This window comes from Panicum hallii, chromosome 5, assembly GCF_002211085.1.
Source record: "Panicum hallii strain FIL2 chromosome 5, PHallii_v3.1, whole genome shotgun sequence".
Taxonomy (NCBI): Eukaryota; Viridiplantae; Streptophyta; class Magnoliopsida; order Poales; family Poaceae; genus Panicum; species Panicum hallii.
The window spans coordinates 11487882-11498953 of NC_038046.1; the positions used below are offsets into that span (position 1 = coordinate 11487882).

Below are 11072 nucleotides of genomic sequence, written 5' to 3' on the forward strand. Positions count from 1 at the left end.
AGCTACTCCCTCCGCCGCAAATTATAATCCGTTTTGATTTTTTAATACATAGTGTATATCTAGGTGCATAGCAAAATATATGTATTTAAAAAAAGTTAAAACGAATTGTAATTTGGAATGAAGGTAGTACTATAGTTATTTGTTCTCTCTTTTTATTGTTTGATTTGAACTATTCTGACATCCAATTTGATCAGGTATTACATCATCATTAAAATTTCTAACCTTTAACTCGTTGTCTCAGAGCTAAAGGAGGTTTGCAGAGACGTACATTTCCTAGGATATTTGTCATGGAAGCATTGACCTGAGCTTGCTTGGAATAACAAAAGAGTGCTACGAACTGGTGGTTGCCCTATATGTATGTAAATAAACATGCAAACTTGTAGTACTGGATATGAACTTGATTTCTTTTGAGATTCTGTGGAGCGGAGGCACCCAGCTCTGTATTTCTATCTCGAACTAGCGAATCAAGATTCTTTTGGAGCTGTAGCAACTAGATAGCTAGCAGCCTAGTTAGTCAAATAATAGCTGTGCCACCCCCGCGGACTGCGGGCTCTCGTCAGAAACATGGCGGATTCTCCAGCTGACTTTGGGATCTCGCATAGTTAACCCCCTTGGCTTTCTGCTAAGGGCAAGTGACATCGGAATAACTAATGTGCTAGAACATGGCTGGATTGATCATTGACGAAATTGTGTGCAGGTTGAAGAAAAGGGACTTGCCATGGTCTAGCAAATCGGCTGGTCGGTTCGACATGCAAGCGGCGGCCAGTTTGCCATTGCCGCTGTCAAAAACATCTTGCGAGAACATGCATGCATGCGGCTCTTACACATTCAGACTGTAACTATTGGTTCAGGCCTGCTGTTTCCTGCTCGCATGTCCTGTAGTGACAAGGTTTCCTCTGGACGTTGTGATGGATAACAACAGCTAAGATAGATGCCAACTTGCTGCTGCCAAAATGTCAAACCTTGTCTCGAAGTCATTCAATTGGTTCCTAGAATCCTAGTTGCCACTGCCCTGGCCTTCAACTCTATCATACCGGTGACCCCAGCAGCTGAACGTGGCAACTCGGTGGCCAGCAGCGGAGTTCCTCACCAATCCCCTGCTCCTAGATGCGTCACTGTTACGTCCGTCCTACGGGTTAGTTTAGTCCAGATTCATTCGAAGGTGTCCTTGCTCTGACCTACGAAGATTCAAGATTCCGTTTCAACACTGTTTATTATCAGCTAGTAGAGACGACTTTGATTTTGTATGTGCTCCTATTTACTCTGTATTCGATCGGTGTTGATGTATGTGCCGGCTAGTGCCCTAGTGGCAGAATCTTGCAGCTGGTTTAAGTAATTCTGATGATAACGTAAAATAGAAGATGCTTTGAAGTAAGCTCTTGTCCTGTTGCAATGCATATGGGCCGAAGAATGTTTCATGAAACTCTGAAGCCTGCAAGGGTGGAGCGACCTACAATGAAGGCTAGCCAGCCACAGCAACCCAAAAAAGTTTACGGCCAGTTTTCACTTGCAGTCAATACCAGCACCGTTTTTCCGGACACGAACGGCTCGCGCTTATAGCCTCTCTCGCGCCCTCGTCTGTCTTGTTTTGCTCACGCTCATTCCTCATTTCGAAGGACCAAGCAATATAATGTTCCGATTCCGACACATTATCGCCGCTCTGATTCTAGTCGCCGCCTCGGCGGCGTCTTTGAATTCCGCCGGTGCCCGCGTGGTCCACCCCATCGTCTTCAACCCCACCGCGGCCGCCCCCGCCTCCGACGGCCGTCGCCTGTTCGCCACCGCCGGCCACGATGAGCTCATGGCGCTATGCCAACAGGTAGCACACATACATGAAGCTTTGTAGAGATCGACGAAGTCCATACAGATTGCATTGCTTACACATGTGCGCATGTGCATGTGCGATGGCGTGTGTATTAGATGCACTACAAGACGCTGTGCACGACGATGGCGACGCTGCCCGGGGTGGCGACGCCGGAGCAGCTGCTGGACACGTCGCTGCGGATCACGGCGGTGAAGGCGGCGATGGCGGCGATGAAGCTGGACGCGGCGATCCGGTCGGGCGGCGACAAGGGCGACGGGATGGCGTCGTCGCTGCAGTCGTGCAGGGAGAGCTACGCGTCGCTGGTGGACTCGCTGAACAGCACGCGGGACACGCTCAAGAGCGGCGGCAGCAGCGCGGACCTCATGACGGAGCTGTCGGCGGCGGGCACCTTCTCCACCGACTGCGAGGACATCTTCGACGAGCGGCCGGAGCTGCAGTCGCCCATACCCGGGGCGCAGCGCCACATCAGCCGCCTCGTCAGCAACTGCCTCGACCTGGCAGCCATCATCAAGGAGCAGCAGCCATAGCTAGCTAGACGCCTAGACAGGCACGTGTGGACATCTGCTAGAGTACATTTGCTCTCTTGTACATTTGCTGATTCCTTTCAGCGTGTATAGGTGTCTTTGGGACTGAAGAAACACAATTGTAGTTGAGGTCGGATTATCTTGTAACCATGGAGAATGTGAATGTATGTTTGTGCGGATCGGAATGTCCACGTGTTTATAAAAACAAAAGCAGAAACGAGGAACTAGAAAGCAATTAAAAGCGCGTGCCTTGACAATGTTGGCAACTGCGTATTCTAATCAAAACAAACGCTGACATTCCAACTTCATTTGCTCCGGACAAAGGTTGATTTGCGAGTTGTTAGCGGTACTGCTGCTGCACCTCCTCCTCACCTCCAAAACCTCCAGCGCCGGCAGCGCCAGCAACGCGCCCCGGCCCTGCCCCTCCCGCGACCAAGCTCTTCAGCTCCGGCAAGGTCACGAGCTGCACGTGCGTCACGTTCGGGAACGCGGCGAGCGCCGCCGTGGCGTCGTCTGACACCGCCGCCGGCTCGTCACGGACAAGCAGCGCTTGGATGCCGGTGCAGAACCAGACGTACAGGCGGCGCAGCGACAGGAACGGCAGGTCACCGCGCCGGCCGCTGCCGTCGTCCACGCTGATGCCTGATGGTCACGTCTTCGAGATTGGCGCAGCTGGAGATGCCGAGCCACGGCAACGCGCTCATGTTCGCCCAGAGCACACCGGGCAAGGCCCCCTAGCTGCTTGAGCTCTGCCACGGCAGGCATTCCACTCTCATCTTCTTCCTGAAATCCATCCGGTCGCACACCTCCTCATTGCGCGTCGCCAGCACAAATCCTGCTGTTACAACTTACAACGGCGCAGCCCGGGGATCGGATGAGCAGGGGATCCCACGGCAACGAGATTGATCGGCGCCCACAGGCTGTCGACGATGAGTTCCTCCTCGTAGTCACAGCAGCCATCGTCTGGCATCTCGGCACAGTCAGATGATGTCCAGAGGCGCCATCTTGGAGACCATGCCGATGAGGGAGGCGTGCAGCAGGGTTGACTTGCTCCTGAGGCTGCGCGTGCCAGCGACCACATCTCCTCGGCGCTCTTGCTGATCTGGTAGGCGGACCAGAGAGGCTCCGTGAGCTCGGCCGGCTGTGGAAGTCGTCGTCCTCAATAATTGCTGCGTCCCAACGCCCTCGCGGACTCCATTCACCGCTGCAGCTGGCTCGTCGGCTTCATCCCCTGCTCCTGCTTCCAGCTCCTTCATCTTCGACTCGGAGGACATAAAAGCACAGGAAGGTCCTGGAGAACAACTCGATGGAAGGGCCAAAGGCGAGATCAAACAAGGACAGATGAAATACATGCCCACGAAAGGCCAATTCAAAGGTGTAGCGGAAATATGCTCAGGGAAGGAGGGGGCTGGCCAATTCAAAGGATGCAGAGGAAATATGCAAGAGAATGTACATATTCCGGTCTGACTTCAGGAGCATTTCTTTGACTCTAAAAACAGTGTGACAGGCACATTTCAACACCCAAAATATTTTAAAAGTACCGAACGAAGAATAAGCTAGATTTCTTTGAATCTAGAAGGGGGATGGATCAACATACATAAGATGGGTATACGATACGAAATGCATCTTCAACTTCCTCACATGGAGTACTCTTAACACTGATCTCATGGCATACTGACCTTTTTCAGTACATGCAACAGATGGTGCGATAAGGATTTGGCATAGCTCTTTCAAAATAAAAAAACAAAAATCAAATGGAATTAATGAACTCTTAAAAAAAATTGGTAGGTTTTCGGTTCTTTCGCTTGCTAGAAGAGTAGAAGAGCAACATAGTTTTAACCTGCAGAATTACCACCGATTTGATGACATGAGGTGTCCCGTCGAACTCAAATCAGCTCAAGTTTTCCGTGTAATACAAAAGGAAACAAATACAAGTTTGGTACCCACAAAAAATAAATCAATAATAATACAGGTGAACTGAAAAGTGAAAGTTTCCTTTTTTTTTTCCAAAACTATACTTGATGGGTAACTTACAGTAACCATGGTAAGGTGAGTCTAACAAGATGAACAACAAGCCACAGGGGGAAAACCTTGTATGGTAGAGCTTTTCAGGAGATAACTTCCACACTACATCGTAATGCCAATTTGCTCCATATCGGGCAATATGTGTTTGTCTTCGGAGTCTTGCGGTTTCATCAATGTCTTCCAGCATCAAGAAAGGAGAGAACTCATATAAGTCTCAGCTCATATTCACCAGCCATTGTGATGTATCTAACCCAGGGAAGTGCCTGGTAACCACTCTTTTCAATTATCTTCAGATACCGAACCTGCACAATATACAGGATAGCGAACCAATCATAGACTGAAGATACCAGGGAAAATACCATAGAACAGAATATTTGAATCACATACTGCAAACGGATAATGTATTACCTGAATGCCTGATACAGTGAAATATGGTATCTCAAATTTCACTCGTATCGGCGCTTTCTTTTCTGGGGCCCCTTCTTCCGCTGTTATGCTAGGAAGACTAAATTCCGCTCTGCACATGTATTCCTAGAGGAATAGATTCAGTAATATTAGCACCCCTCAAAGTAGCAATGAAAAGAAAAATCAAAGAATTAATTTCGGATAGTAGTTACCTTGCCACCAGGAAATGATTTTACTTTCCAGACCATTGCATCTCTCTCAGGGGCATATGCAGCAGAACCCATTGAAGTTCTTATATTTGGGTTTGTGGCATCTGAAGGAACAGGCACTTCAATTTCAACATTTGTTGCCGTGCTGCAAGTGTAAAAAAGAAACCCATCCTTTGAAACAGCCCACTCCTGTAAGACATGCAAATCTTGCTTTTGTAAGAAAAGCACTCACCTCCTTTCCTTGAACTGACTCCTTGCCTTCACCATGAGCTCTATACGGCTTCTAGAATGCTTCTCAATTTGTGCTTCCACCCAGATAAGTGGTTTCACCTAAAGAACATCAAATGAAGTCAGGCATGTGAGAAACGACCAAACAAATGCATTTCGTGTCTAAAGCATCCCACAGTTGATCAGGAAGAGAACCTGAGTGCTAAGCCTGTACGTCATTAGATCAAAAGATCCATCAGGTGGTATGAAAGATATTGTTCTGTCATTCTCAAATCTAGCCAAACGTACACACCTAAAGAAGATAAAGGAAAATGGTCATGCTCAAGTAGTAATGCAACAGGTTTGGTTGACAAAAGAGCAATGATGTTTGCTTACTGATGAAATTTGATATCATCAAGGTCTATAGCTTTTCCTTTAGTTGTTCGGCCTTGAGCCTCCAAAAGAACCCTATCATTCAAGCCGAGTTTGCACTCCGGCATTCCACTGTTTCAAAATATCTCGCTGTTAGGGTTACAGATGTGTATATCTGAATGCAAGGAAAACCATCTATGGTAAACATATCAAGTCCAGTGTGACCGCAGAAACTGATTAGTTCAGAGCCCTAGTTGACAGGTTAGCTTTCAATATAATGACAGAATACATCTTATTCTTAAAATCAGCAAACCATTCACATAGCATACATCTTATTTTAATGTAGGCCATGAGTCTAGCTATTCTCAAAATTTAAAAACAGAAACACAACCAACATGTATTAACTAAATACCACACAACTAAGAATTTGGTGCAGTACGAACATTACAAGCTTACACAATGTATGTGCACCTTCCAAGTTCTAAATTTATCTCACTTTGCTATTTGACAAGTAAACATCTCTCTATCTGAATACTGGATATACAAAATACATAAATAAATTATCGACCTCACAGCTAGCTAATTTCCTCTGTAGTATACTCACACCCTGGTAAACCACATCTAACCCTTCCTTTTGAAGTTTTATTGTTAGATAGTGATTGCTGATTGAGATTTCAACTTTGGTCAGCTTGCTTCATGATTATGTATAGCACTTCAAGTTCACATAAAAGTATTTACAGGAGGAATAAATTTTGTAGCTCCTGAACAAATCTCAAAGATAACAGTACATTTTCTGCTTAAGTAATCTTTGAGGTTGACATAAACATAGCCATAGCAATGAAACATTATATCAAAATAGTTAGAACGGTAATAAAATTCAGCTCTATGATATAGTTGCGTTATTGTGAAGCCCAAGATATTCATGGTGCTCTCTGACTTATTCAAGGCTTAAATGGTTACACCATGTAAAAGTGACCAAGTAGAAAAAAAAATCATCAATAGTTTGTAACGAAAACAAAGATGAAGAGTCTTCAAGGCTATGAATCCATGCAAGCTTTCAAAAGCAAACACATCAAAATTGAAGCAATTACTGTATGATAGAAGTTAAAAGCAGGTCCCAATGAAAATAGAAGTTACAAGCAGGTTCCAATGAAAACAAAAGTGAAATAGAATTACATAAATAAATACCCTAAATAAATATTGAGCATATCAGCTAGCAAGAAAAATTAACTGGAATCAGATCCGGTAACACTGGACATGTAACATCCTGTTACTTCAATTTAAAACTTTCATATCTATCAATCACTAATCTCCACATCATAACAAAGAGGACTTTATCCCTATCCAGCTTAAAATATGTCAATCTCATGACCAAATTTGCCCCTAACAACCCAAGCAACAGGTTTTCTGTAAATATTTTGAGATTATCAATAAACCAATCGCTTGTCTGAATAACGGTATTCTACAAGGGATTAACTAATGATGAGTCACACACTTAGTTGTGAGATCACATGATCAGCGGCTTTTAGTCTTTCATGTTTAGCAATATGGTCGCATAAAGCTTATTCTGCAAAGGAGAATGCAAACTCACCTCAAATATGTTCTCATCTTCAGTGCCCCAACGACATCTGATCTCACAATCTGTCCATTGCTGTTAACTAGAATGTTAACACTCTCCACTACATCCAAGAAGACCTGCAGAAACAAAGTGTGGTGGTTTGTAAAGTACTATAACAGAACTGTCTGCCTGCATCAAAAGAGACGGTAAATAGAAAATCAACATACTTCGTTCTTCTTGTACCGGATCCCCTCACTTCTCCATGACACAGCATTTGTCACAGCCATGGGTGGCCTCTGCGAGACCTCCATCCTGTACGCGTCTGTCTTGATGAACTCGCTCAAGATCTTCGCCTCCGTGTATTGTGGGTACCCAAAATCCATCATCTCATCAAGCAACTCATACTGTATGCCCAAAATGAGCACCCTATTGTGTCAACTCCCAGCAATATCTAATCAAACAGAAATAGTGCTTAAGCATTTGCTTACCACGACGACAAAGTTATCTCTGAGCGATTCCTCCTCCAACTCCTCGAAGTAGTGCTTGAACACCTGCACTCACGCACAAGTCGCATGAACAAACCGGGCGCTACAATGTCATCAACATATAACAGCAAACAGGGTAACGAGGGCACTTACATCTACGACGCGGTGAAGGAAGAGGAGGATGCTAGCCGCGTTGCAATTCTGGCGGGCTGCGGTGAGGATGAAGACATTGTTGTGCTGGATGAACATGTACGTGACGCCGGCGTCGTCGTAGACCACCGGCGAGTGCACTTCCGCGTCGCCCTACCCATTCCACAGGAACTCAGAACCATGACCTCGCAGATCTCAGGAGCAGACAGCAGGTGAGGCCCGGTGGGGCTGATCGGTCACATACCTCCTTGTCGAGGAGCTTGGTGAAGAAGCGCTCGGCCTGGAGCGCGGAGACGTCTCCGCGGTAGTCGCGCCAGACGAGGACGCGGCCCTTGATGTCCAGCAGGAAGAGCGCGGACACCGCGCCCGCCATGGCGGTGGGGGCGATCTCGTCCACGCCCGCCCACCGGATCTGGATCTGCACGCCCCGCCTGCGCCTCCCTCTATCTGCGGCCGGCGGCGGCCATTCGGGGGGGGACGCGGGGGAGGGGGTGTCCTCGGATCTCGCCTGCCGAACCGGCACCCGATGTGCTCGCGGCGGTGCGGTGCTGCGGTGGATCGGAGCCGCGACGCAAAGATCGGGAAAACGGAAGTGGAGAGGGTGAGGAGGGGGCAGGATCCGGATGGTTTTCTCGCGTCCCACTGGACGGTGGGGCCTGGATGCTGTCCGATGTGGATCTGCTCCTTAACTGGTTCAGCACTTGTGCTGGAGGTCCGAGCGGCTAAACTGACCTCGAGGCATTTCAGGCAGATGTAGCATGTAGGCACCATGAATCCTAAGGTCTCATTTGACAGTGTTTTCTATTTATGCGAGAAATGAAATATTTCATATAGTTTTTACCTGTATTTGTTGTAATGCTAACATGCGATGGACAATTGTTTGGAAATTTATGAAGAAGAACAAGAAGTCCAAAATCTTGATCTGAACAATTGTTTGGAAATTTATGAAGAAACTATGCTAACATGGCAACATGCGATGAAAATTCTTTATAGAGAAGTATTCGAGTAGAATGTAATTTCCTGTAGTGGATCGAGCTATCTTGCTTTGAGTCCTCGACTCGGTACACGTCGGTTCCGAAAATGTCCGACAGCTAAATCTACTTGAAGTATATGTCGCGCTTCGTAATCGGAGGTTGCCTAGCATGCCCTACATCCATTCGAGGGCCGGTCAGATATATTGCTTGAACCCGGGTGCTCGTGAGAGTTCGGAGAGTTACAAGCTTTCGAGTGAAGATGGACGATGAGTCTACTTCTGGAGTGATGTCCCTTTCCTAAGCGGATGACCCTCCCTTTTATAATCCAAGGGGACCCTCCTTACAGGGACCGGTAGAAAGAAAGAGAGAGAGAGAGTGAGTGAGAGAGAGTTTCCTTACTCCGCTGGTTGGGGTCGTCAGCTCTGTCAGTCGGGACCGCCAACTCCGTCAGTCAGAGTCCTTGTGCGGCCACCGCCAAAGTCCTGTATCGCGGAGTGGCCGTCTTGTTCTGTCCTGTAAGTCGTGCTCAGTCGATTGGGGGCGGGTGTGAGCCGATAAGTACGGTATGGCAGTCACGCCTCGCCCCGGTGCTACACTCTATCACTCCTCGTGATGGAGGCGTGTTCGCTATATTGTGATGATATCGCGCCCCGTCCCTTCACGAGGACGGGCAGATGGAATAGTGTGCCCCTGCTGTGGCAGCACGGGGACAGTAACCCCATGGAGGGAGTGGTTGGCCCCGTACGGCAAATTGACTTCGGTGTGCATCCTTATCCACGTACCTGCTCGCGGGGCCCGCCAGTGTGCAGGGTCTAGCCGGCCTAGGCCTCGCCGGTCAGGGATGGTGACACGTGTAAGGTGGAGCCCGATCGAGGACCTCAGTCGGAGTCAGAGCATGGACCCAGTCTTCGATCGTCTCCTTGGTTGAGGACGTAAACCATGCTGTTGCCGACCGGCTGGCCGGTCGGGATCATGGGCCTAAGCGGCCTGGACGAATTCGCAGCCCACGACGATGGGTACTCGTTCCGGGTGCTGTTTTGGCTAGTCGAAATGCCAGCGGAAGGCGGGTCCTTTGGGGACCCCGGGTCCCTGGACCCGTCAAAGGCCCCTGAGCGGCTTTACGATTTGTTTAATCGTGAAGGCGCTTTTTCTCGCCGCGCCATGTTTTAGCTCTGAGTGATAGTCGCATCGTGTTGTCCAAGTCATAGGGAGGCACATCGTGCGACAGGTTACCCTTTACCACCGTGGGTCAATCAGGGGTTGCTCTTGTCTGTCAGCGAAATGAAGATGCTACAGCGGCAGCGGCCGTCTCCTTTCGGCCCGGAATCACGAGGCCTGTCCGAGGCGGTGTGGGCGTTCAGTTGGCGGCAGATGGACTGCTCGTCATCGTCCCCTGCCAAGGTGTCCTTGAGGGAGGGGGTGCATGAAGAAGACTTGCGAGTAAGATGTTCCTCCCAGTCTTCCTGCACTTGGAGCAGCCCTTCCAAGGTTACCAGTGTTACCACCCTGGTGGTGGTAAGGGGCTTTTCGTACTTTGCAATACTTATTCGCCAGGAATAAAGCGCGTTTATCCCGGGGTGTATTGTATTTGCCATGCCCGTCCATGAGTCCGGTCGGGGGCTGGAATTTTGTCATCTTTTCCGAGTGGAAATGGGGTACCCCGACTCGTGGCACCTTTGCTACGAAGGAGGGCGGTTGGGTCAACGGTGTCATGTGCGTATATGCGTGGAGGTGGCCCCATCCGCGGTCTCCATGACCGGAGGGGTTGAACCGACGTTACTTGCCTCGATGGCTCGAGTGACGGGCTCGGTGAGCTCCTAACGGGTGTGCCCGGGTAATATTTCGGGCGTCCGAGTGGAATCCAGGTCCGTTGTTCGTGACGGGGTCGGCATAGCCCGCAGGTGGCATTCCACTGCTTCGCGACCTGCTCCCGGCAGATGCGCGAGTCGTCCGACCGACTTAGGTGGCCCGCTGGCCTCTTCTCGATGGAGATTCTATGGGTATGGCTCGAGGTCCAGATCAGACGAAAAGGTTGAGATGATCCGAATCGCTGCCTGAGCAGAACGGGCGAGGGCAATCGAGGCTCATCTGCATTTTCTCCCCTGGCTCTGTTTGACGCGAGGCAGCCTCGAGTTCTCCGCGAACCGGCCTTCGAACTTCGGTCGGTCGGGTTCCCGAATCAAGATCCATTAGCACAATTTTATCGGTTGCGCCATTTTTGTTTTGGTAATTTTAATGTTTTTCATGAATCGAACGATTAAATGCGATTATTGACTAGGGATATGGTGCATTGAGGCTTACCTGGGAGGTCGGAGCGTTGCCCCATTTTTCATGCCGG

General features: G+C 48.8%; 2 protein-coding genes across 2 annotated transcripts; one reads left to right on the forward strand and one right to left on the reverse strand.

Annotated features, from left to right (window-relative positions):
* The first annotated feature begins 1630 nt into the window (after positions 1-1630).
* On the forward strand, positions 1631-2378 carry LOC112891996. Its single transcript, XM_025959031.1, has 2 exons — positions 1631-1819; positions 1921-2378. The coding sequence occupies exons 1-2, from the start codon at positions 1631-1633 to the stop codon at positions 2350-2352; spliced, it is 621 nt and encodes a 206-aa protein (XP_025814816.1). The 3' UTR covers positions 2353-2378.
* Positions 2379-4179: 1801 nt separating this feature from the next.
* On the reverse strand, positions 4180-8400 carry LOC112894822 (AP-1 complex subunit mu-2). The gene is made up of 11 exons (XM_025962641.1): positions 8005-8400; positions 7764-7913; positions 7614-7676; positions 7353-7529; positions 7159-7262; positions 5592-5699; positions 5412-5508; positions 5221-5318; positions 4992-5133; positions 4783-4905; positions 4180-4676 (listed from the first exon to the last, which is right to left on the reverse strand). Exons 1-11 carry the CDS (start codon positions 8131-8133, stop codon positions 4578-4580), a joined length of 1290 nt encoding a protein of 429 aa, XP_025818426.1. The 5' UTR covers positions 8134-8400; the 3' UTR covers positions 4180-4577.
* Positions 8401-11072: the final 2672 nt, after the last annotated feature.

Coding starts and splice junctions, on each gene's coding strand:
- LOC112891996 (XM_025959031.1), top strand. CDS start 1,631: ATGTTCCGATTCCGACACATTATCGCCGCTCTGATTCTAGTCGCCGCC. Junction 1,820..1,920: donor TCATGGCGCTATGCCAACAG/GTAGCACACATA, acceptor CGTGTGTATTAG/ATGCACTACAAGACGCTGTG.
- LOC112894822 (XM_025962641.1), bottom strand. CDS start 8,133: ATGGCGGGCGCGGTGTCCGCGCTCTTCCTGCTGGACATCAAGGGCCGC. Junction 4,906..4,991: donor AATCATTTCCTGGTGGCAAG/GTAACTACTATC, acceptor CTATTCCTCTAG/GAATACATGTGCAGAGCGGA. Junction 4,677..4,782: donor TCACTGTATCAGGCATTCAG/GTAATACATTAT, acceptor TATATTGTGCAG/GTTCGGTATCTGAAGATAAT.